Source organism: Malus sylvestris, chromosome 10 (assembly GCF_916048215.2).
Source record: "Malus sylvestris chromosome 10, drMalSylv7.2, whole genome shotgun sequence".
Classification (NCBI taxonomy): Eukaryota; Viridiplantae; Streptophyta; class Magnoliopsida; order Rosales; family Rosaceae; genus Malus; species Malus sylvestris.
Window position 1 is genome coordinate 12,201,459 of NC_062269.1, and position 25,912 is coordinate 12,227,370.

The window sequence follows — 25,912 nt, forward strand, 5'->3', positions numbered from 1 at the left end:
ACTAAAACTGGACAAAAAATCCATAAAAAGGGGGTCGAGAGAGAAAGAGGAGGGAGGAGGAAAGAAAGTAAGAGATGATTGGAGGAAAGAGAAAGAAGTGAGAAGATTGGAGGAGATAGAGAGGAAAATGAGTGAGAGAAAGAATCGAGAGAATGAAGATAGCAGATTGGAGGAGAAACGAAAAACGTTAAAAAAAAGGGGGGGGAGAGAAAGAAGAAAAGAGAGATAGATTTAGAGTGAGAGGGGAGGAATGAGATAAAAGAAAGGAGTGAGTTTAAATTTAAAAACTCTAAAAGCTCACTTTTTGTGTTTTTAGATAATAAACTATATTTTTTTAGTTAGTCTTGAGTTCAGTTTTTTAAAATAGTCTTACCAAACAAATTTTTAAGGCCTAAAACTTAAAAATTGTTTTTGAGTTTAAAAATTTGGATTCAAGTAGAATACCAAACAGGCTCTAAAATTTTTAAATCGTATATCAAACTAGTTTTTAAGTCTTAAATAAAATTGTTTTCAAGAAAAGTTCTTAAGAAATGTTTTGAGAAATGATAAAAAATTTCAAATAGGATACCAAACAAACCCTTAGTTTCTATTCACTAACAGTTAAAATAAGAGGTCTTTTTTTCTTTTTAAGCCCAACAACACTCATCCTAAAAATAAATTTACAATCTTTTTTTAAAAACAAATCAATAACTCTTAAAATTAAAATCTAAAGTCTAATTTAATTTTATCAAAAAAAAATATTCTTTTACGTTGCCAACTGAGGAATAATAAACTTTGAGTTTTTCCTACTCCGCTTTTTGAAATTTTATATATTTTCTCTTTGTTCTCTTTAACTTTTTACTAAATTTTTAAAGTTTCATATATTTTGTTCACCAAATTCCCAATCCATTCTTCTCATTTTTGTTTGAAAATTCCCAATCTATCATGTATTGACTTGAAGTTATGCTAGAGATAGCGTCTACTTTAGCCATATTTTGAGACCACATTATATAACAGTTAATGGTTGGATTACTTCTTTAAATCACTAAAGAAGGAATCCAATCATCAACGAGGTCAGATTATATGGTCTCCAAAGTATGGTCTACAAACATAGAGCTCGTTTGGATGTGCTTTTAAAATGATTCAAAGCGCTTTTGGTGAAAATCTTTTTGGAAACAATCCTTAGTAAAAATGCTAATAAATCCTAAAAAAACACTTAAAGTGCTTCCTGGAAGAAGCACATAACTAGTGCTTCTTGTAGAAAGCACTTAAAGTGCTTTTGGAACCCAATAACATTTTCTCTAAAAGCGCTTTTAATCATTTTAAAAGCACATCCAAACGAGCCCATAGTATACCTAACATTTTTTATTGACTTGATATTGAAAGGTTAATTTCTTTTAATCCTCTTTAATTTTATATTAATTACTTTCTATATTGACTTGAGAATGGAAGGTTAACTTCAACATAGAAAAAACATTTAGAGCCTCAAAAAATTTAATTATCTCACAACTGCAAGCATATATTATACTCTATTGTAAATACTAAATATATAGAGAATTGTTATGGGCACTCCACAAATCTCATTTTAATTCCCGCAAGCGTATTTTTCTTTCTAAATAAAGAAAGTTTGGACTGCAAAACGAGAATTTCGAAGTGTCAATTACAATTCCCTTTATTTAATCTTTTAACATTTATGTGAGACCCTTCCTCACCTAAATCCTAGCTCCCCCATTGACCATAACTCCATTAGGTTTTTTATGCGAAAATTAACTTAACACACAAATTTAACCCTCTTTTGACAACTGTAGTATAAGTATAAGTAGGGATTGTTCTGGACCGGGGATTATGAAGGCTTGCTAATAACCTCTAAACTAACTCAAAAACATAAAACTAAACTTAAAAATACTTAACAAGACTCACAAGACTCAAAGAAAACTTAAAATACTCAAAACAGCTTAAAACAACTAAATAAACTTAGACACTAGGAATGACTTTGGACGAAAATTGACTTTTACTTGAATCAAAACAATTAAAAACACAAATTAAAACAGATTCTAACTAATTAGACACACTAAAGTAAAGGGGGATTGAGTTTTGGACGAAGTTGAAACAAACAAACAAGTATGAAAAACTAGACAGATTGTAAAACAAATTTGAGAAATAAGATGATGGATGGGATAGCTAGAGGCTTTTTCTCCACACATGATATGTATGCAAATAACTCGATTTCCAGTTACTACTTTATTGAATTATGAACGACAATGCCCCAAATTAACTGTGACATCACTAGTTAACCCTCAGATTTTCCTTGTTTTATTGGATTGGATGACATCATTCGACAACCCAAAACATTCTTCTAAAGTTCCCTACATGACATCATAATAGAGATACAATCAAAGATCATTACGTTTAATGAAAATCATAAGCATTGACAAAACACTTGCAACTATGACATCATGTCACTCATGCTAGGAATCGAACTTAACGCGATCGTTTATAAGCGACCTTCACTACATGTGAATATAAGTTTGTAACGATTATGTGAAACTTCCTTATATTCTAGCAACGGATTTATGCATGCCAATTAAGTGTCGACCCTTAATTAACAAATACAAATAAGTTATCAATCAAATAGTTAGGCCAATTGCATTCACGATTCAAGAGTTCATAACTGGAATTTATCAAATTATATTGCACACGTAATCATGGCTTTGAAATCACCCCTAGCCAAGAGGGGTTTACTCATATTTACAACAAAATGAAAGGAAATGAATTTAAACATTAGAAACAAAAGAAAGAAAACACTTAAACGCTCCAACGATCCAAGTTGGACAGCAAGCACGTCCAAGCACTTTCCTTCCCTTCCTTTGCTACGGCACAAGGTGTTGGTGAGTGTTTGAAGGTTTGTTTGTATGGAGGAATGGATGTGTTTGGATAAAGGTTGTATTGAAACGGGGATGAATGATCAAGCAAAAAACTAAGCTCTATGGTTGCCACACACACTTCCTTTTATAGAGGAAGTGCACAACAAGGAAGGTGAATTGGTGGTGTGTGCAATGATTCAAAGGTGAAAATGAAGTAATTATGCAAAGCATGGGGGTAAAATGGAGTGGTGTTGCAGCAATGAGTGCAAGGAGTGCTGTTGAAATTATTCAAATGTGAAATTGAAGTGATGATGCAAAGCATGGGGGGTAAAATGGAGTGGTGTTGCAGCTAGGGAACATGAATGATTGTGCACATGGTATAGAAAGGAAATGGAGGTGGAATGGTCCAGAAATGAGTGCAATTATTCAATGTAATGGTGCATGAAATCAGATATAATGGAGGGAACAAGGAATGATGCAGCAATGAGTGAATGGAATGGAGGTTAAAGTGATGAAATATGGTATATGAAATCTGATATGGTGGAGGGGACAATGAATATGCACGGCATGGGCAAGGAAAGTGAAAGAGCGGTGCATCAATGAGTGCAAGGAGTGGACAAGAATATTGTGCACATGGTAGACAAAGGAAAGGAAATGGAATGGTGCAACAAATGAGTGCATAAAGTAGACAAGAATGGTGTGCACGGCATGGGCAAGGAAAGTGAAGGATAGTCCTTTTAGGTTATACAATATGTTTTAAATTAGAAGAATGTCAGAGGATAACTAGGAGTTGATATTGCATCCTCTTATAAGTGTAATTACTTATAGCACATGCCAATCCCTAAATTGTAAGAATCTCCAAGAATATAGGAAACTAATTAGATCCCTGATCGGATCAAGTTTTCATATCTTGGGAAACAAGAATGGTTAGTTTCATTGAAGTCAGAGTACTTCACCTACCTTTTCGGTACATAGAATGCGGTGGCATCACTAGTCCGTCGGTGCAACTCACTCTGATAAGAGTTGTTGAGTCCATGACCGAACTTCTAAGGTATTCATATTCTAATCCATCATACTCTGACTTTGGAAAATCATGGTCCCACATTCACCATAAGTTTATGAAACGAACGTGACATGTTTTTTCATATCAAAAGATAAGTAGGGAACTTGTAAAAGGGAAGTCAAGCTGAAAACCAATTTATCACTCAGCCCTAATGCATATATATAGTTGTATAAATATAATGAATGAATAAATGAATAAACTTGTGAAAAATAAGGTCAAAAGTCCAAAATAACCTGCTTTTGGATGTAAAACTTAGGGGTGTGCTATCCACACACGATTGTTTACTTCTCACGCAACTTATTAATTTTCGATTGTCGGATCGGATAAATTGAAGAATATCAAAAGATAGAAAATTCATAAGGGGTGTGTGAGAAATAAAAAAAATGTGTGTTAATAGCACACCCCAAAACCTAACGGAATTAGGTTGAGATGACAAATTAATGATTTTAGAAAATTCGTATGACAAATTAAAAACTATGTAAAAGTTCATATGACTTTTTTTTTTAAATTCTTTTTTCCTTACTTGGAGTTGGAGCCCTTCAACATAAAAAAAAAAAAATATATATATATATATATATATATATATAACTAAAGGTTGTATAGTAATTTAAACTAGAGAGTTTTAACGAAAAACATGCGGTACTGTTCACTTTAATGAAAAACCACATTTTTACACTAAAAACTAAAACATGATATTATTCATTTTACCTTTTATTTTGTTCTTATCGTTAAAACTCAAAGCTTTCAAGCATTTTTCATTAGTTTTCTTTTTAAACTAACCTACCTTCTTACCCACCCCATCTTTTATCCTTTTTAACACTTTTCATCAGCATAGCATGTTGAAAGTTACTAGATATGTTACAATGAAAGTCTTCCATATGCATAATCAGTGTTCTAAAAAACGCCCTAGGTGCTGGGCACCTAGCAACCGAGATGTTTTTGGGCAAATCACGTGGAAAAATCGAGTTGGGCCTAGGCGGCACCTAGGTTGGCTAGGCGGGCTAGGCGATCCTAGGAGGTTTTTTTTATTTATTTTTTATTAATTGCGTTCTTTTTTCTTTTTTGGTTTCATGGTGGTATACTTATGGAAATGGTGTATCTAATTTGCAAATGATGGATTTACTACAAGTTCATCCAATACTTATGGAAATAGTGTACCTAATTTGCATTTTATCATTATTTTATTATCCATGCAAATATAGTTTTTTTTAGGTGTCAATATGCACTTATTTACAAAATATACAAGAAATTTACCTAAATCTGTCTAGTTGTCACCTAACCGCCTAGGCGCTAAACGCTAGCCTACCGCCCGATTAGCGCATAGCGTTTTTTAGAATCTTGTGCATAATACATCTACTTTTTAACGAAGAGGATATTTTCATTGATATTTTTAAGTACAATCCAATGCAAACATCAAATCAATTTGTCTTTTGGGTCCCAATATATCTTCATCAAAGCTTTCTTATAATAATTTTGCAGTCACATTTGACCACTAAGAAATAGTTTTCTTGGTTTTTCATGTGACACCAGTGTCATGTGCACATGGCTGTGGGGTTAGTGTTGTGCGTGCCATAATCACACTTGACATATGCGATATTTTAGTCGAAATCCTTGGTTGCACACTTGCTAAATATTGTTTCTTGTGGAACCATCAGACGGCTAGTATTGTAGGGGAAACTGATAGAGACAAACATTGTAGGCCTTAAACCATAATTTCAGTGTTAAAACTTCAAACCTTACGACGTTTTTACAGCAGAGAAAAAGCTTCAAGAGCCAGCGATAAAGAAAAGGAAAGCGTGACAAAGTTACATTCTTCAAGGGCTAAAACATTTAACAGTCGAGTTCTACCCTCCTTGTGATTGACCAGAACCAACATTAGTGGCTGAGGCATTTGAGGAAAGGGTTTGATCCTTTTGGGTCCGCTTGTTCATCTCGTTACTCCATATGTCTATTATATTGCTCAATATGCTCGAGGATCATATTACTAATATCATCTGCTCGAATAGTTACAAAGAGTCTTCCTTTGTTTTTGGAAGAAAAAAATTCATGCTTGTAGAAGGATTAAATAATATGGAAATTAATGATTAAATTATTATTTAAATATTAATTAACGTGTTTATTTTTTATTAGTAACACGTCAAATACCGTGTCATTTTTTATATTTTATTATTCCAACACAGCCACAGAAAAATGAAAAAACCATACTGAAATAATTACATTGCAAAGCGAAGAGAAAAACAGAGAAAAAAGATGACAGTTAATCAAGGGCTAAACCACTCTACTAGCATGGAAACTGAATCCTCAGAACAGTGTGACAAGAGCGAGTTGACACGCGCAACTCGGCCGAAAACAGGAGCTAACACGGCCGAGTTCATCCCTTCTTTTACCACTATATCCTGCTCAAACCCAACAGCAACAGTAGCAGACTGAGTTGAGGCCGAGCCATTAGAGGAAAGGGTCTTATCCCTTTTCTTCATCTCATTACTCCACATGTACACCTGCACAGACATGATCACTCGATACCTTCCTCACCAGCCAAAATGGCTAGAGTGTTGAAGAAAATTTCTCAACTTGAAATGCTTCTTGTGAAATTCGAATGGGGAATATTTTGAAGGTTGGATATTTTGGAAGGTAGGAAACTCAGGTGGTCTTTTTATATTATATATTAAAAAAAGTGCAAATGTGTATGTCTGTGGGCTTTAAATTTTGATAGGAAACAAGTACCCACGATGGTCGGTTTCAGTCTGCATGTTAATTCCAAAACCACTGCAAGCTAGTGGTATTAGTATTACCATTGTTTTAAGTGGAGTTATGGGAGTCAAAACATCGGGCAATTTGTTTGGAAAATGATCACTAGCTCATTGTGAACACATCTTTCTTTATTGTAAAATACTATCGTTTGTTAAAAATTAAATAAAAATAAAAATAAAAAATAGTGAGGTGATTTTTAGGAGTTCAGCTGAGTATCAACCTCACCAACTACCATTTTTTTTATCGAGTGGTAATTGCCTTCGAAAAGGTCTCATCTCGAGTCACTCAAATATGGTATGAGAGTTTTTCCACCCCTAAAAAGCTCTCTGGTCCATATAACAGTTCGAGTGCATTTTTATTCCTAATTAAACTAAATAGCCCAATTTGTATTAAAATATTATTAAAAAATTATAAAATAATATAAGATAATTTTATTTTTAATTTCGGATGAATGTAAAAGATTGGTTGAAAGTATTTGAAAATATTGAAATGTGGGGTAAGGTGAAAGAACGTGATTAGGTATTTATAGAAAGAAAAATAATATTTTTTGTATTTTGATTGATTTTGATCATTTTTGTATTTATTTTGTACTTTAATTAATCTGACATCATCATTGCATCACATGACCTAAGGGCTAGGCTAGTCGATTTTAGCCCGGGTGAGCAACTGAGCTTGGAATAGGGTGGAGGAGTTTTGGGGAGAGGCAGATATTTAATCCAGAATCCTCTAGGGGATTTGAGAGGAGTGACAAAAGGCCTCCATTTAACAAATGTAAAGATATTATTGTATTTGTGATGAGTACGATACTTATAGGTGGTAGCCAATTATGGTGGTGTAGCTTATTGTAAGCATATATTCAGAAATTGACCAGTAATGATGAAAATACCAAACCTCAATTGCTAAACGATTACTTTTCAAAACACTATAGAATCAATATTTCATAGATATGGCATCGTTTTCAAAAGGTGAGATATACATTGTATCATGTGTGGAAAAACTCAAGTAAATGGGAAGAAAATACTGCTGCGTCATTTAGTTTCATATCTCCTGCTTACCAGCAAATAGAAGGATACACACAAATTTGGAAAGTAATACGCAAAAGAAAAGTCGGTTTCACAGCGGGCCAAAACTCCAAATAAAAAATAAAATCCGGTCGACAACGGAGCCCATTTAACTGTATCTGAATTAAACGTTTCATGTCAGTCTTGTTCATTTGGTATTCCGGCAGAGGTAGGATCCTGCACCTCCTGAAACACAACCTGCGGAAAAGTAAACTGATTGCATACCCAATGAGATAGACAACCTAAATCGGTAAGTGAGAAAGAACTGGTCGACCTGTCTGAGCATAAATTACGGCAAAGGGAAAGATTTATGTTACTCACATCGGTAAGAAAATTGGTGATACAGAACCCATGTCTTGTGCGTAGATACTGATAATTGAACAGAGATGCACCCACGAACATGATGCACCATGACAGCAAGCTGCCAAGAACTCAATATCCTCTTGATAGTACTTTGAATTGAATTATCCTTGCACTGTCAATGGTGTACTGTGGATGTGGAGTGACCTTTCTCAAACCTCCCGCAGTATTCTAGTTGCATAATACTCTGTGAGGTTGTCCGTCCCAGACTCCAAACTTTATGATGGAATTAAAGCAGTAAAGGCGGCTAAGCATGCCCTTTTACTTTTTGGAAACCGAGTTCAGCTTCACAACAGGAGTGGTTCGCATGCAGCAGTAATTTTACCAAGGCTCCCCATGTCCTCCGCCTAATAAACTGCTGACCATCATAGGGTGCGCAAAGGCCTGAGCAGGTTTCAATATTGCCAATTAATGAGGCCATTAGACTTTCATGGCCAATTGCTCACAAAAACAATCCTCATGGTGAATTTAATGATCAGGAACCTCAAATTTTGAAGCCAAAAGACAGTCGGATTGCTGAAGCTTGCCCAGGAGGTAAAAAGTTCCATCCTGAAGTGTGATTATTCATGGCAAAAGTGAATGAGTTCACGAAACATTCCTGACCCTGTCAATTGCTCTGTAAACATAAGACTTGATGTAGTTTAAACAGACCATCTTCACAAGTTCAAATCCATGGTGTCCAACCTTCATACATGTTGCAAAGACTGTCAACACTCGTGGCTTGCTTAAGTAGATAGTCAACTTGCTCCCCGATAGTAATCTCTCTGAGAATAAACAAAAGATTCAATGTCAATACCAATTATGACCAAGAACCCATACAGATCCCCAGAAGCAGCAGTTACCTATTGTCAGCAATGTCTCGACCAACTAGTTTCATCTCAACTCGTCTTAAGACCGACATTGCATAAGGGTTTTTACCTATAAAAAGAACCAAAAGTAACAAAGGTAAGTGCAACAATGACAATTATTAATTTCATGTATTAAGAACCTGAAAATCACCAGAACAAAGGTAGTATGTATTCAGACAGTGAATGGAAAAGGAATTACAGTAGTTTCAACTAAAAGGCAAGAACAATTGAAGATGCATCATCATATTATAAAAATTACAAAATTCTTTTGGACCACATGCAAAGATTCTTCCACAAAATAAAGTTGCATAACGATTTCTCAACCAAAATCTTTACTGATCTCAAGAGTTCTCATCAATTCATAGCATGTTCTCTCACACCGCTTCTTTTCTTATTTGCCATGTTTCATTTATGTTATTTGAAAAGTCAAAATAGGGCTAGAGTTATTAAATAATCCTAGTAGAACCAGAATTTATTATGAGTACTCAGAATGTATCATCCATTTATCCTACATATCAAATTAAAGAATCCCTTCAGTTTATTTGCCCTAGAACACAAATATCTTCATTCCAACTTCAATTCGAATCACTTAATCTCTCCATATTTTTGTCTTTTCCCATTGAGTACACATTTTCAGCTGTGTTCAGCTGGACAAAAGCTTAACGCTTCTGCCCAATCCCATTTTTCTTCTCCTTTCGGCTCGACTTGTTCAGAAACATTTTTAGTGTTTAATAAGCTTATTAGTTTCAGCAATTGTGTCCATGCTATAATTATAGAATTATTTCCTATATAATACATACATACATACATACATATATATATATACATATATATATATATATATATATATTATATCCAATTACTTCTTTGTTCATAAAGAAGAAATAAAAGAAATAACAAGTAGATAAACAAAAGGCAAGAAATGAAACAGTAGATATTCATGCAGAAGAGAGAAAAAAAAAGACAACACAAGTAGAAAATTTTATAGGATAGGCACGATACTTACCCCTCCCAACTCGGGTAGAACGACTTTCATCTTTAATTTTGGCCTTGTTTAGTGAGGATATTTCATCTTTACTCCCCAACATCTCTGTGTTCTCATTCAAAGGATGTGAAATATCAGGACAGACAGCTGCAGATTCATCACCTGGTGTTGACTTTGGGTCACTAGGAGTTGACTTTGGGACACTAGGTATCGACTTAAAAAAGCCAATATGAGTGTTATCAACCTCTGTGTACTTTGATTCCAACTGTACAGAACCTAGTACAGAACCTAAGATTTCTGGGCTATCATTTATAGAGTCAGGAGCAGTGTTTTGATAATCTGTACCCTCTCTGCTACTACGACCATGCAAAAGCTGTTGTCCTATATCTTCTGGATCATTGAAGCTACCTGGTAAACTCTCTTCAGCTAAGGTAATGCCAGACTCGGTACTACTACTGCAGATACTATCAGGTGGAGATAACCATCCTTTAGATTCCAAAGGAAGTCCAGTAATGCCGAGAAAATCATTGTTGCTTTCACTGTTTGACATAGAGAGGTCCTCTCTCTCTTCCTTTTCATCAAATCCGGTAGCATCAGAAGTAAGATCAGGCCTCGATACATCAATTAGTGGTGATTCCACTTCCTGGCTTTCTCCTAGTCCTTCAAGAGCCTATCAAAGATGAGAGAGAAAGGGTTTACATTTAGTCAACATACTGTTGTAAAAAAAAAAAAAAAAAAAAAAAGAAAGATGATTTATGTCAATACTGTTGACATACTTTATGAAGATTTCCAGCATGAAGACTAGCAGTTCGTGCAAGCCTGGTCAACATAGAATAGAGCCCCTTGACAGATGATGTGAGGGAGGGCACCAAAGGCTCTAAGGCCTGACGAGCCTCCCTAATTCTTAAGGAATACGACTGGTATATGGCTTGTCCATGAATGGGAGATATTTCCATCTTGGTCTCTGTTTCCCTAGCCATAGCATCAGTCATAGCAGCAACATCCTTGGACAAAACTGTTTCCAGTGGAAGAAGAATTGCATTTGCCTGTCCAAGATGTCGCAAACAGCATGTATGGTTATGTACATACTCAGTAAACAATCAGATCTAGTTGTATTTTCATAAATAAATAAATAAAACTCGCAGAATAAGTAAAACTGCAATTCATAAATGTAAAAAGGAATATAAAACTTTAATTGTGAGATGGGGAAAACCTTCAAAAGTTCCTCCACAAGAGAACGATGTACTGCAGCAGCCTCCTTTCCTAGACTGTGAACATCATGTAGGTCTTCAGTTATTGCAAGCACCTATCCAAAGGAGAAGCATTAGCCATATAACGAAGCTATCCCCAACCAAACAAAAAGTTGAAAACGACAAGAGTAATTGAGTCCCAGTTGATAGAATCCTTGTGAAACTGTAATTGCAGAAGGAAAGGAAAGGAAAGGCAAATTCAGTTGATAGAAGGCCTGATAACAGGAAGATGCAAGGTATTTCAATAATCTATCATAAAGATCATAGGCAATCTATCCATCAACTTTATTTCATATGCATAATTAGATTGCTGAAAGAAACAACATTCATACAGAACCAATGTCATAATACATCGGTATGTTACTATCTACACATTACTAATTGTTTTTGGTTAAATAGGTTTTGTCAGAAAAGTAAGTGCAAATGGAGCAAAAATAAGCAAGATGGATGACCATTATTTCCCTCGACATAATCCCACTTTCTAGAATAGGTATGATAAATCAGAGCAATAACATTTACAAAAAGTAAAGAGGAAATGATCATTATAATTCCTGCTCACTATAAGATCATAAACTCTGTGGATGACTAACAATTAGAACAATGCCAGACTGTAAGGCATTGCCAACTTATTAGAATAGCCAAACTAAAAAGGGAAGCAGGTCCTCTATACAATTTGGGTACCTCAAATAAAGATAAGAAATCAAAAGATTTGGGTACCACAAAGGTAAGCAGGTCCTATGAATAATAGGATGGTTTTGAGGAATCTGTAGGTGGCAGCAGAGGGAGTGATGGGAGAAAGTTTGTTTCTGGTCTTCATTATGAGCTTCGGTGTCGTCAGATTTTAAATATTTGTTATTTTCATGTAGTTGCCTTCATTGGAAAGCTGCCATCAGTTAGCTTCTTGAGTTTTCTTACTTGTTTTCATTTTAGGGGTTCATTTTTGCTTTGCTAGTTTTCTGTGGACTTCTGTCCACTTGTGTATTTTTACTGTCTTAATGAAACTAATTATTACAATTGAAACTAACTATTACAATTGAGTCTTTTGAATAATTGTAAGGACTAATAGTGTATATTGTTTAGTAGAATTTGAACATTGGTGACCCACATTTTGGTAATTTCTATTTAACACATCCAAAATCCAATGTGTGGTTGTTACTTGTTAGTTGTTACACATGAAGGGAGTACAAGTGGATATTGTTTAGTAGATCTTCATATCCGGTGCTGGCCTGCTAATAGAAATAGCAGTAAACTAGCAAACTAAACAGTGATTACCCACCAATGTAGCGTATATAGTCTCTGCTTAGTAGCTATACACTGATTTATATTGATCCAATACATTAATGTACCCAATCAAACCACCACTCGCATTACCATATCTCAAACATGAAATATAAATTCCAGCGTAACGTGCATCACAGTATATAAACAGACCAACCACCGTAAAATTAGTAATACTGCTCCAATGGCAAAATCAATTAGCATCAAAATTCTAACTCATACCTCTTCAAGCATGGAACCACATTCAGAAGTCAAAGTAGAATGACGATTTGAAACACGGGCATATGCCCCAAGTGCAACACTAGCTTCGCATGCAGAGTCACTCATTGCAAGAACAGTGCTTTGTAAATCACCTGTAAATGACAAAAACCAGCAAGTCTCACATGATTTACAGATATATAGTATGTATAGCACAGGTGTGTGTGTGTGTCCTAGGCTCCTAGCATATAAGAGTGAAGGACATATCCATTGGTATAAGTGGAAAAGAAGGTATGACCTGAAGCGGACTTTGCTTTGAGAGTGGCAATACTAAGTTCTTTGGTTGCAGAAGACAATCCACTGGAAGCAGTTTCCACGGTGCTTTGTGCAAGCTTCCATTCTTGTTCAGTGCCTAATACAGGAAACACCAAAGCACACATTAAGGACTCGTATGGATGAGAAGTTGGTATCAGAAACAAGTTGATTATCAAACAACATTACAAACTCACAAGCAAAAGAATGGTAAGTAATATCCAATCTTTTAAGTGCATTCAAGTAAGCTTGCTGCCATGTTCTGCCATCAGTGCCAGTCCTGAATGGGTACATCTCTTCGGGAGATCGGAAAATACCATCTCTTGATGCTTCAAACTCCAATATAGACATGCAAATTCTAATAATATCTGATGCCTTTTCCCTAGCTTGCCATAGTAGTTGCCTTCGCCTGATTAGATGGTCATGAAATTCGGGAGGAATTCCAGAATTCTTACTCGAACTATTTCCAGCTGCACTGGAGTTTGGGCCACCACAAGCCCACCCCATTGCTCTCTCAAGCTGCCCTTCAGCCGCCAGAGAAGTTCGTTCACAAGCTTGCAGTGACTCCATAGACCTGGCTATCTTTGAGACAGCAGATTGCAAACTTTCCCGCATGTTAGGTCTGCTAAGTGTTAAGACAATAGGATATAAACTATCATCCCCAGCAAGAAATGTCTGAAACATGACCCTGCTACTGTGTGAAGGGGTCAAAGTAACATCATGCATCCATTCAATCTGAACAATCTCCAGGCCAGTCTTCCAAAGAGCCTCTCTCAGCTCTTTCACCTGCCTTTTCATTAGAGATGCAGCGGAACTTGCTGCTCTGGCAGTTTCATGTGCATTGCAGAATTCCTCAAGCATAAGATGAACCCTTTTTAAAGCCCCAACATCTCTTTTTACTTCATCAAGAGCAGCTTCCTTCATAAACTCTGTCAATTGCTTCAGATGCTCAATTTCTTTATCAATGCTAGCCAATAAACTAGGAACAACTCGATCCTTCAGGTATCGACCAAGATGTTCTTGAAGTTGTATTTCAAGCTTTCTCTTAACAACATTGAAGAGCTGGTCAAACCCTAAAGTTTGATCAACAGATGAAGCTACATCATTTAGGCATGAGTCCAGAAAAGAATCAATAACACCAATTTTCCAAACAAAGAAAGAATGTTGACTCAATAAGCTGCCAAACTTCCAAACATATTCAGACATTGGGTACCCGGCACTCATCAAATCTGCTAAATTAGGAATCTCAGTTGAGTAAGAAGTAAAAGAACCTCCAAATGAAGACAGCACTTTATCAATCAATTCCAAATCAGAAAAGGGCTTAACAAGCATGTCCAGTAGCAGCTTGCTTTTCGAGACATGCAGCTCTCTTTCCTCTTTGACACTAACTAGGGACTGAAAATGGTGTGCAGAAGCAGCGAGGGCATTCTTTATATTAGATTCTCTCTTTATAAGAGAGGAAGTTCGCAAGTCCCTTTGGTTCCAAGTTTGATGGAGTTGGTCCAGCTGTGCCCTACAAGCTTCTTCTTGGGAAGCAAGCTCCTCTGCCTCTTCCCATGAGAGATGATCCCTACCTTTCATAGCAGCTTCTTCAAGAGCCAACTGCTGCTCAGTAATGAGACCAACTTTAATGAAGTAGTTCTGTTCTAGTTCAACTAAAGATGCCCTCTCCATCTCTACTTCTATGAGTTGCTCAAGTACCGTATCAATAGAACCACGAATTTGTGAGATTAGTCCAAACGCATCCATGACTTCTGAATTCAGAGAAACTGCAGATCTTATTACATCCGGAAGAACAGCTTCAGTCATTTGCCCAATCAAGCTCTTAAAGGAATGTAAAATGGTTTTAAAAATGGAAGCCCAATTTCCATCAGAATAATATCCTGGACGGCCTTTATCTGTGTCACCACTAGGTAAATCTCTACCAATCAGTTGCTGCAGTTCATTAACAAGGCCTGCTAGAAGTATACACTTCTCTACTTGCTCCTCAATCCCACAGAAAATAGTTTCAAATTCCATCTGTAACTGGTTATTTGCCTTTCTACGTTTATTTGAATCATTAATTATGTTGAGCACCTTATGTTTGACCTCATTGTACATATAACTGGATGCTGTGTTCAGAACAAACAAAACCTTCTCCCTTTTTTCATTCAGATCCCCACGCAATCTAGAATCCTTTGTCCCATTTCCATCATTCTTAGATTGCCCAAATTGAATGGAAACAATGGCATCTTCTTTCTTTGCAAGACCAGCTGATTGCATGAATTTCATGAAAGAAGACAGAAGCCGATCCTTAGCCTTTGATTCGGTCTCTGAGCCAACAGAGTTCGCTAGCTCAGCATACTCCTCTTCAAGCTTCTCCATCTCTAGGGCATACTTCTTCACTTTACGACACAGATCATCATGACTCTGTGTGACAGAATCAAAATTCTCCCCATGTTGTTTGGCAATAAGTTCAGCACCCTGTCTTCTAGCAAGAGATAGGGTATCAGAGGAAAGAGCACTGGCAGATAGTTGCAGAACCTGTGCCCAGCCATGAATTGCACTCGTTGTAATGTAATTTAATGGTAAAATTCTTTGCAAAGCCAAAGAATATACTTGAAGTGCATTTATCGCAGAAGACAGACCATCATCCAGTTCAGATACTAGTTGAGAGACTTCCCTATCTATATCATAGCATTGTGTTTGTGTAGGCTCAGGAACAATAGTCAGCGGAACCCCAGCCACCAGAACGGCAGATGTAAGAGACAATGTTTCTTGCATACCACTCAGCTTAACAAAAGCATTTATTTCTTGAAGTAAATTGCCTCGTAAAGCATCAAGGATGCTCCCATGTTGTTCCATCCAGGTTGCTGCCTCTTGAGATTTCTCAGCAACCAGGGCCTTTGCCTGAGCAAATTCTCGAGCCTGGATTTCAAACAATGCACGAATTTTCTCTGAATTACTAGTAGCTTCAGCAACCATTGACCTCGCAGATGTTTCATGCAGAATTAGGCTAGACCTCTCTTGATCAGCTCGATAAAAGAGTGCAGATGAAAGTTCATATTGGTTTAGAACATCAGCAAACCTCTGGTCAACATTTCCCAAATGTCATTAACAAATGTCGGCAGAACAAAAATGAGAAACAAACTAAAGTGAAAAGCATGTACCCACCTCAAGAGCAGATTCAACAGCTGGTAGTGTAGCCAATAAAAGATCGTGATGTTCCTGCTCCCAGTTAAATGGTATCAAAGTGTCATTCAAATAATCAAACTTCCACTGCATATAAATACTTAAAACATATATATATATATATGGACAGTTGGACACACATAACCAAAGTTAGGAGGTACAAGCAAATTAGAGATAACCTGAAAACAGAACTTTAATTGTCAGATACAAAGGTATAGGGACAGTGACTGCAACTTCAGGATATTTACAGACACATGATAATAATTGTGAGAATCACACAGAATGTGCTAGGTATAAATTCTCGGTACATCGAGATGCTTTCTAGTCATCCAGATATAAATTACTAATTTAAGGGAGTGCCAAAGAATCGCTGCAGTGCAAATGCACAGAAGCTTATGTTCAGAATGATTACCTGTAAGGGAACACGAATTTCCTGTACACGAGATGCAAATAAACTGAGACTGACAGCCAACTCCATGCCCTTCCTCTCTTCACCACCAATTGCAGCAGCATCATGAAAATCTCCCCGTGTCCATTCCACAAGCGGGTCCCAAACAAACACTTCCAGTAACATCAAGAGTATGTCTTTGTTCTTCCTCAAAACACCAATAACTGCTTCACAGTTTGACCTAAAGGTACCTTCTATCCCCGTCATCCCTAATGCTGCTTCAATGGTCTGTGTAAGGCGGAAGGGAACAATTTCTGGAATTTTTAGTCTTTGCCCTTTATCAAAACAGACATTGTAATCAATATGGACTACATCACCACTACAAAAATCCATTAGAATATTATCCAAGTGTCTATCCCCAAGGCCAAGAATGTGGCCCACCATGCTCATGGCAGCAACACTTCCAGAAAACCTACAAAATGAAGTACACATTAAAAGCTAAATCTATACATTATATTTTATTTATGAAACAAGAGTGTCTCATCGCAAAAAATTTAATGGTCGAATACCACTATATATTAGAATGAAAAAAATGCTATACTATACTGAAAAAAAGGAAGATAAACTGATCATTAAGCCCAGCATATCACTAATTTGTACTCCAATGTTTATATATAGAATCATAGATATACATATATATATATATATATATGTGTGTGTGTGTGTATTACCCTCTTCACGTAACTCCATGAGCTGTATACCTGCTAACGGTATATGCGATTTGAGAGAAGTGGATACCACGTGAGCAATCGCCTTTGAATAATAGTATATATAAAAAGGTCGTACCCAGTGCACAAGGCTCCCGCTTTGAATAATAGTATATATGCTACAATAAAAATGCTTTAATGTATGATGACTAGTTTGAAGAACAGGAAGCTCCACCAACAATACAATTAATAGAACCGAAGCAGGTTATTAAGCTTAGTAAATTATATAAATTAATGCAACGAAGATTATTAGTACAGGAACGAAGAGCTTTTCCAGGGTCTTAGTTACCTCTTCTGTTTCGAACTGAAGGCTTTGAATCCTTCACTAGCACACCAAAGTTCTTGATGAAGAAGCTGTCTAGGAGTCTCCTTCATAAGTTCTAAAAGAACTTTACGCTTCACCTCATGAGGCCAATCTCTTCGTGAAATTACTCTCCTTATACCTTTCTCTTTGAGTGCTGGTATGATTTTACCATAGAACATGTCACTGGGTCGGGGAACAGCTGGAGGAACAGGACTTTTTGAACTGCCACCACCCACTGCTGAGAGCTGAGCTAGTTGGATGCGGCTTTGCCAAGACTTAAAGACGCTGTATATGCTAATTACATTATCTACCCACTGGATGAGACCAGCACGGCCACTAATTGGAGTCACAGAATAATAGCGAATACCAAGAAAGTGGCTGTGAGTTGCAAGAGATGTATGCAGGAAACCATTTATAGCTTGCAAGAGCTGCATTATTCTAGCGTCAAGGCGGAGATCTTCCCTGCCTTTCAAAAGATACATGTACTTTTGACCATCTGAACCAAGAATAACGAGTTTCTTAGGTTTAGTCTTGGTTGATATGATAGTCACTTCCTCAGAGAAAGATGCAATGGTGATAATTCCTTGGAGATTAGCACTGAGAGCTCTGTCAGATTCAGAGACTGTGTCTTGCTTCTCAAGACCAGGCATTGGAACATCAGACGATGACAGTAGAGCCAATTGTGGTGCAACTTCACTTAAAGGAATTGATAACTTCCTCTGATAAGATGCTAAGGATGAAGCAATGTTATCAAATGGACGCCATGCATCTCCAAGTGCTGCAGCGGATGCTGGAGGAGTCTTGAAGGCTGTGATGGCTGATTTCAACCGATCTTTATACTCCTCGTGGAACCATACTTCATGAGGAGTTTCAGGTTTCCGAGATGTAGAAGCCAGACGACGTTCCAAGGACACAACAATAGGAGCCATCATAGCTGAATATTTAGCAGCATTTATCTTGTTTTTCTCACTCTGGCTAAGAGTAACATTTTCTGCAATTCGTGCAGCTTCCTCCTTTAACACGTTTATGCGCCTCATCACATCTGAAAGAAAAATCAATAAAAACAAATGGGTCAGATTGAAAAACAGTACACCAATGCTTATGTCTGGTGCACGCATATTCAGGTCCCAGCATGCAGCACCTCATTTGTGAGTAATGCCTGCACATTAGTCACTAGAATATAATTTCATATCCAAGTTGCATAAAACTGACAAGAGAAGATTTACTTCCCAAATAATTTTTGGCAGCTAAAACCCAAAAGATGTTCAAATAAATGGCATCAAAAGCAGCAAAAGCCTCATTTAAGCGAGGTCAAACATACCTGTGTGAAGATCTTGAAGGGTGCTGAGCCATAGCTCCTCCCAAAGAACAGTAACGTTTCCCAGCTCATTTATCACAAGCTGAACATCCTGAATCAATCTTGGGTATATTTCACTCTGCATGTAAAATGAGTATGCGTAAAGCGTATTATATTCCATGTTAAACAAGCAAGTAAAAAAAACAGAATCTTGAATGATCAAAATTTGGGATGGTTAACACCATTTGCATGATATAACCAATGCAATTTCTTTATAAAAAAAATAATGTCATTTGAAATATAAAGAAGCATTAGTATAAACTAATTACTAATTTGTTATTATTAAAAACTGCGAAGTTATCCTGGAATTGTTCCCTTCGTTGTTATTCCCGAAGTCTGAGTCTAATGCACATTAGTGAAAGAAATTTCCTTACCAGACAACCAAGTATGTGCTGAAGCTCCTCTGAAGGCTTCTCCTCATAAGCATCCACATCGACTAGTGTTGGGTAGACAATGGACCAGGGAGATTGCTTGGCCAGCATCATCAGTAAGCCCTCCAACTGCTTCCGAACCACTTGCTCGGGATGAGAACTTAACCGTGCAAACAATTGGGGTGTCACTTCCTAGAAATGAGATCATAATGAGATTGCAATCAAATCTTCCTGCACCAAAAATTAGTATGAACAAAATAAACCAAGGAAGAGCGGCTTACCTGCCATGGGGACAAAGGAACAGTTGAAAGAGCAGGTTCAAGTACATCTCTCAACTCAGCTCCATATTTGAGGAGAATATGTAGGACATACAATGTAGCCCTCAAAGTATAGCTGCCGGTTTTTTGCTTCAGAGACTCAGAATCAGATTCAAACAAGCCACTATTGCAAATTTTTGCAGATGAATTTGAAAGATACTTTATAAAGCCATGAGCTGCATGCCCAAATAGTGACACTCTTCTCCTCCTTAAAGACCACCAAACAACAACTAACTCATCAACTACAGAAATTAAAGCAGTTTCATTTAGGCCAAAGTTTCCACGAAGAAAGATCTTCAATTGAGAAGCTAGAGTAGCAGAAAGGCAATCATCACTAGAAATTTCTGCACCAGGTGCCCCAGAAACAGCTTCAATAATATTCACTACTTGCTGCACCAAAGCCATCACAGGGTTGTCGTTTCTCAGTTCAGAAGAATCAAGAGAAGAGTTCCACTCTCCCTCAGCTCTAAACCTGTCATCCTTATTCTGGAAGAGCTGTAAAATCAAAGATTCTACTTTTACGATCTCATTTTCAGTTAGCTTGAATCTCTCAGGGAGAACTTCATGAGCAAGGATGGGAGAAAATGAGCATGAGTGAAGGGTATTTTCATCTGGCGTTAAGAGAGAGTCTCTGGCCTGACTAAAACACCACGACGCATAAGAAATCCAGGATTTGCCCATAGTGGGGCAGAGTTGAGTAGACAGTTTTGTAGCTGTGCCCACAATCTCCTCAATAATAGGACCTAAACGTGTTTTAGAGCTTAGAATCTCATTGCCAAGTGAGGCACTAACTCTGCCAGGAGAAGAGGAATCAGTCATATCAAAGTCTGACCGCATATTAAGAACAATGTCATCTACCCTTGAATCTGAATAGTTCTGTTTAAGCCAATTTGAGAGTTTCAAGCATGCCTTAGCCTTCAGAATACCATTGTCAGCATCAGAACCTATAGATGGTGAAGAAATCATGCAAGGACGCACAAAAGACCAAAGGTTCGTTAAAGAATCTTCAAACTTGTTTTCAGCATGCATTAGCAGGATCCCCTCATACTGCAAATATGAGATGAGAAAGTCATGGTTGCTTTCCCCAGAGCAACGCGATATATGATCTTTAAGAAAGTTGTTCAGACGGTTAGCCAACAGTAGGTTTTTTTGTTTGCGGGCCAAGCTCAACAAATTCATAGAGAGCTTTAAAGTAGCTAGAGAAACTGGGGAAATGGTTTGATAAACTCGAAGAACTTTTAACCAAGGGTTACAGTCCAGATGGACCCTGCCTATTTGTGGCTGCATAAGTTGGACATATGAACTTAATATTGACTGAAGTTGCCTGGGTTTGTCTTGGTTGCCTTTAATCTTGAAAAATTCCTCAAATGCAAAGATGCAGTGCAACTGGGTAGCATGTGGTGCTGCCTCTTCTAACCCTTCAAGCGGCAAAATAGACACCGTTTCCTCCAGCATTGACCTGGCCTTCTGTAATTCATGGGGGATATTATCTTCCTTTCCCTCATTCTGAAGAAGCATTGCCTGTAAAAGCATCTGCTCACTTCTTTGCAAGGCCAGTTTTGGATCAAGTGTGAGCTCACTGCTACTTTTAGGTGTCAAACCAAGGCATGTCCATGCTGCCTGAAATTCACCCTCATCATACCGTGCCAAGGCATGAATTGCATTGATTTCATTCCCAGTTGTCGTCAGAGCACCACAATAACTCTTACCAGCATGCTTAGCACGAAGTGTTTGCAACTCTAATAACCAGGACTCTAAAGATTTCCAATCACAAACAGAATTATAACACTCAATGATGCGTGCAATGACAAACTGTACACCATCCGAACCCAAGGAACTCAACAACTCCTCATTTTGTAGCAAGTGAATAAAGTGTGCAGCAGCCTTTTCATATTTACCTTCTGCCTGATATACAAGCCCAGTGATCCACGTAGAGGGTCCCAGCATCCCACTGTTACTGAGGGACTGGTTTTCCTCCACAAGAAAGGGAGAGAATGTCATTGAAACCCATTTTTCAAGGCCAATTAAAGCCTCTGATTCGTGAGTCTTACACAAAGCCAATGCCATGTTCCGTAAAACCCTCAAGATGTCTGCAGAAAACCTGCCCCTGATATTCTGGAGGTTCTCAGTTACCTGTGCCCTAGACTTTTCATTCAAAGCAGAAGCCACAAGATTCCTGAGCTCCTGTAAACGCAGAGCACAATACTGAAATGTGGCATCATGGCATTGTAGAGCTAATCCAGCATTCATCATTGGCTCACATATACGAGAAAACCACTCTTCACAAACTTTCTTGTTGGCTCGAAAGAATAAGGAACTCGAGCGACTAGCAGACGGCAGAACAGCAGACCCCTCATATGCATTGTATACATTTTTCTTCAGTGCCTCAACGAAATCAAATAGTAACCTCATTGGTAACAAATGAGCACCAGAAGACCCTATCATACTTAAGTTCCCATCATTTTGCTCACTGTCAAGCTGCAGCAGGTGTGCAACATCCAAAAGCATTCGCTCTAAGGCTGCAAAGGTCTGGGTAGGCCCACCAAGGTTAGTCCGAAGGCGCGTGGTAATACAATACCTGGCAGCTTCATGTACAGCCCACCAAACACCAGCCAGATTATTAATTGAGCAATGCTTTTCAAGAAAATCTTCATCCATTTTAAAGTCCAGCCATACACCAGTGGCACCAGATTTTCCAGTTTCCTCAAGTTGACTTGAAACAAAATCTTTTGAAATTCGACAACTATGAATAAGTCGTTGAATCCAAGAAGAAAGAGGCACCTTCCACCTTTGGGATATGTAACTCAATATGGTAACAAGTTGTTGCGAGTGAAGTTGCTGGGGGAGCTGCTTCAAGGAAAATACTTGCTTCCAGTGCAAGTTAGAATTGTTGCCTAACCAAAGAACAACAGCCCTAGATGAAGTAGATGTCCCATAATCATGAATCCCACATGCATACAGTGTTGTAGGCACAACAATAGAAAGCAGCCTAACGAATGCATTTTTTATTTCACCATCTGGATCACCAAGTTTTCCTAAGACCACTTCAGCCATGCAAGAAAAGTAAAGAGGATGTACAATCCTTGCCTGCATTAATAACTCCAATACTAATGCAACATGTGACCTCACTTTTGGTTCCCTGTCAGATGCGGCATCCAAAATTGAGAAAAGCATATTCCCAATAATCTTAATATTGCCATACACTTCATAGAAATGAGTTTCTATGTTTGATTTCTCATTATAAGCAATAACATTCTCACAGATTCTTTGAACCCAATCTAGCGCAACTGTTTTAACTGCAAGAGGAGAAGAAACATGGAGAGCTTTCACAAAAAACGCACCATACTTCCTCAGATTCTCAACAACCACAACTGACTGTTCATTAGTCAAGTACTTACTATTAAGAAATTTATCAGCAGTAGCAAATGTAGATGATTTCCCACTGCTATGGTATGTAACTGCACACTTGCTTAAGAACTTAACTGTTGTTAGCCTGTCCAATGTCTTAATAACATTGACTTGCAAATCCACATATGCCAGAATTGGTAAGTCAAAAGGATTAAATTTCTCCATAATAAAATTCAATAACTTTTCTGACCGCATAAGATACAGGCTTGCAATGTCTGGTTGACTATTCAAACTATTATCCCCGCCCAAGAAAACAGATGTCAACAAAACTTTCAAATCAAATTTAATCAATGCAAACAATTCAAGTTTTGAAAAGAATTTAGAGCATGCAACAAACCCATCTCCATTGCCCATGGCTTTCTTTAGCATGCCCTTCAACAACTCTAGCTCCTCTGTTAACGACGTAACTGCCTGTTCAACAACTTCATTATTCGCATGTTGAAGCAAGAAAATATAAGTGGCAGCAGAACTGCCAGTTACAAGGTGATTAGGATGCAAACGCAGCTGTGATATTGGAGCATCAAATTGCAGTATTTTCTGCACAGATAACCGCAAAAGGCCAAACTTTTGCAAAGATAGTAATTGGAGATTAGTTTTCAAAACTCCATGAACTTGAACAGAGGTAATTCTTCCAGTTCCCATTGGTTGGCTAGTATTGTCCAATTCCAAACTTTGAAATAAAATATCAACTGCAAGAGCATAAAAGGTGGAAAACCTTTCACAAAGTATTTCTGCCAAAAGAGTCAAACACTTCCATAAATTCCCAATCCATTCGAACCACCCAAACTTCCTTCCGACCATAGATAAACATCCCAATAACCTAGGAACAATTCTGTTAAGGGGTTCAGTGATTTGTTCAAGTAAATTCATTTCCAGCAACCCAGAAGCAGTGGACTGCAAAATTGTTGAAAAGCAAGAAAGCAATGCAAGCAACCTTCGGAATTGTTGTGGGGTCCCATGACTTACATCCTGAAGCAAAACATCCATGTCACCTAGAAATTTTGACAGCAGTCCAAGAGAAAACTGCAAATTACCCACCCAATGACTCTGAAACTGCAAGAAACTATCCATTATAATTCGTCTATCCGATTCAGCAAGGTCTGGTACCAATGCCCAGCCAAGAAGCAGATCAACAATGTCAAGAAAATGAGGCTGGAAGCATCTAGAAAATTTTAACGAAATCAAAGTCAAAACACCCAAAAGCCGATGTAACAAACTCAAGGAGGTTCTCTCATCCTCCAGAAGTACTTGGCATGCTTTGAGAATTGATAAAACATATCTCTCGATCCCACCAACATCCCCAACATTGAGAAACTCCCGTAGGCTATCCAATGATAGTTCCATGGTCCCATCTCCAGCACCACCATTACTAAGCAACGGCAATGCCCAACCAATGAACTGGTCAACCAAGCTTCCGAGCATAACATGGTTTTGTCTTCCATTTGACGTTATAGGGATCGAACAAACCACAGCACAAAGAGCCCCGTATGCTACAGCCGCCCCTTGCCTCACTACATACGATCTACAATGCAAAATCCAGAGAGATGACATAAACATATATGGTTTAAACCACAATAGATAATTTCCCAAATTTTTACCATTCAAAACCCTTTTACCCAAAATAGCTTTTTTTCATGTTTTGAGTCGAAAATATTGCCACTTTAAGTGGTGATCCAATAAATCTTAATCAGGAATAGTAAATATTTTGGGTTTCGGCATTGTGAGTTAGAACATCTAGTGTGATATATTCATCCCGAAATTGAATAACGCAAGCTTCATACTTCGAATCCCTTAATTATTTTACACTTTTTTCAGCAAACAAACACAACCAGCAACTTGTCTAAACTAAAACCATTCACAAGAGAAGTACCACGAAAATCAGTTTAGTAGATAATTAAAATTTAAACCAAAACAAAGCAGCAACACAAAATCGAAACTAAAATTCCAGAGGCTTTAGTTGTCTAACTCCTTAATTTTACTGCCAAACAAAACCAGTAGGACGTCGTCTCTGCTACGCAAATTCCAATTTAATATATAATTAAACAAAAAAAAATTACTAAGGAAACAAAAACCCAAGTTGTAATTTTAAAGAAAGAAAACGAAAGTGAAGTGGAAGAGGAATTTACTTATCGGAGAGTAGCTGAGAAAAGCCCTGGGCGAGGAAATTGGCGGAGTGAGAAACGAGGACGGAGTTGGGCGGGTAGAGGACGGCGCGGTGGAGCGAATTGATGGCGGTGAGTCGAGCGGAGTCATCGTCGTCGGAGTTAGAGGATGGGGCGGAGGCGGAGGCGGAATCGTCCTTGGGGATGGCGACGGAGAGAAGCGCCGCGAGTTGCTGCTGTTGGTGATGGAGTCCTTGCATCGTTATCTTGCTGCTGATGCTGCTTCTGCACTAGAAGCATCTCTCATTCTCTCACTCAACTGAGTCGGCTCTGGAACTCTGACTCGGGTTTTCTGATTGGTTTATCCGCAGCTGCTGTTGCTCTGCGCTGTCTCTGTGTCTCTGGACTCAACGTGATCCGTCGTCTTCTGCTTTTTCTGTTTTCGCAAGTCTTTCTTTTATTCAATTTTGCAAACTACAAGAATCCAAGATTTCCAAGAAATTTTAAAATGACAGAAATTAAATTGATGGGATTTTATTTTCTATAATTTATGAATTTTTTTGTTTGATTAGCCTAAAAGAACAATATAATTGAATACGAAATTTGTTATTTTTAAGCTTTTAATCATAGAAATTGGGAAATGACTGACACCTATGGATATGGAATTTAAAGTTGGAAATCGAAGGTTCCAAATTCCAAGTTTTTTTTCATGCGAAAATTCTAAATTTCTATGTTTATGAATCAAAACAAAAGAATTCGTGCATGTCAATTTATAAAT

General features: G+C 37.6%; 1 protein-coding gene across 2 annotated transcripts; it reads right to left on the reverse strand.

The window, feature by feature from the left end:
• Positions 1-7,568: 7,568 nt before the first annotated feature.
• On the reverse strand, positions 7,569-25,577 carry LOC126587776 (uncharacterized). Of its 2 annotated transcripts, XM_050252844.1 has the most exons (16): positions 25,159-25,577; positions 19,589-24,554; positions 19,311-19,499; positions 18,901-19,015; positions 17,565-18,621; positions 16,533-16,980; positions 16,103-16,156; positions 13,147-16,018; positions 12,936-13,049; positions 12,662-12,792; positions 11,125-11,217; positions 10,688-10,957; positions 9,933-10,581; positions 8,921-8,996; positions 8,040-8,842; positions 7,569-7,960 (listed from the first exon to the last, which is right to left on the reverse strand). In XM_050252844.1, the coding sequence occupies exons 1-15, from the start codon at positions 25,392-25,394 to the stop codon at positions 8,743-8,745; spliced, it is 11,370 nt and encodes a 3,789-aa protein (XP_050108801.1). In that variant the 5' UTR covers positions 25,395-25,577; the 3' UTR covers positions 7,569-7,960; positions 8,040-8,742. The 2 variants fall into 2 exon arrangements, with proteins under 2 accessions (XP_050108801.1, XP_050108802.1); XM_050252845.1 differs by lacking the exons at positions 7,569-7,960; positions 8,040-8,842; positions 8,921-8,996; positions 9,933-10,581; positions 10,688-10,957 and having other exon boundaries at positions 11,126-11,324.
• Between the last annotated feature and the right edge of the window lie 335 nt (positions 25,578-25,912).

Bases quoted from the DNA above. Each gene is read 5' to 3' on its own strand.
- LOC126587776 (XM_050252844.1), bottom strand. From the start codon at position 25,394: ATGCAAGGACTCCATCACCAACAGCAGCAACTCGCGGCGCTTCTCTCC. The intron at 11,218-12,661 runs GTATGAGTTAGA...TCCTTTGGATAG, and splicing joins GTGGTTCCATGCTTGAAGAG to GTGCTTGCAATAACTGAAGA. The intron at 8,843-8,920 runs GTAACTGCTGCT...GTTTATTCTCAG, and splicing joins CGAGACATTGCTGACAATAG to AGAGATTACTATCGGGGAGC.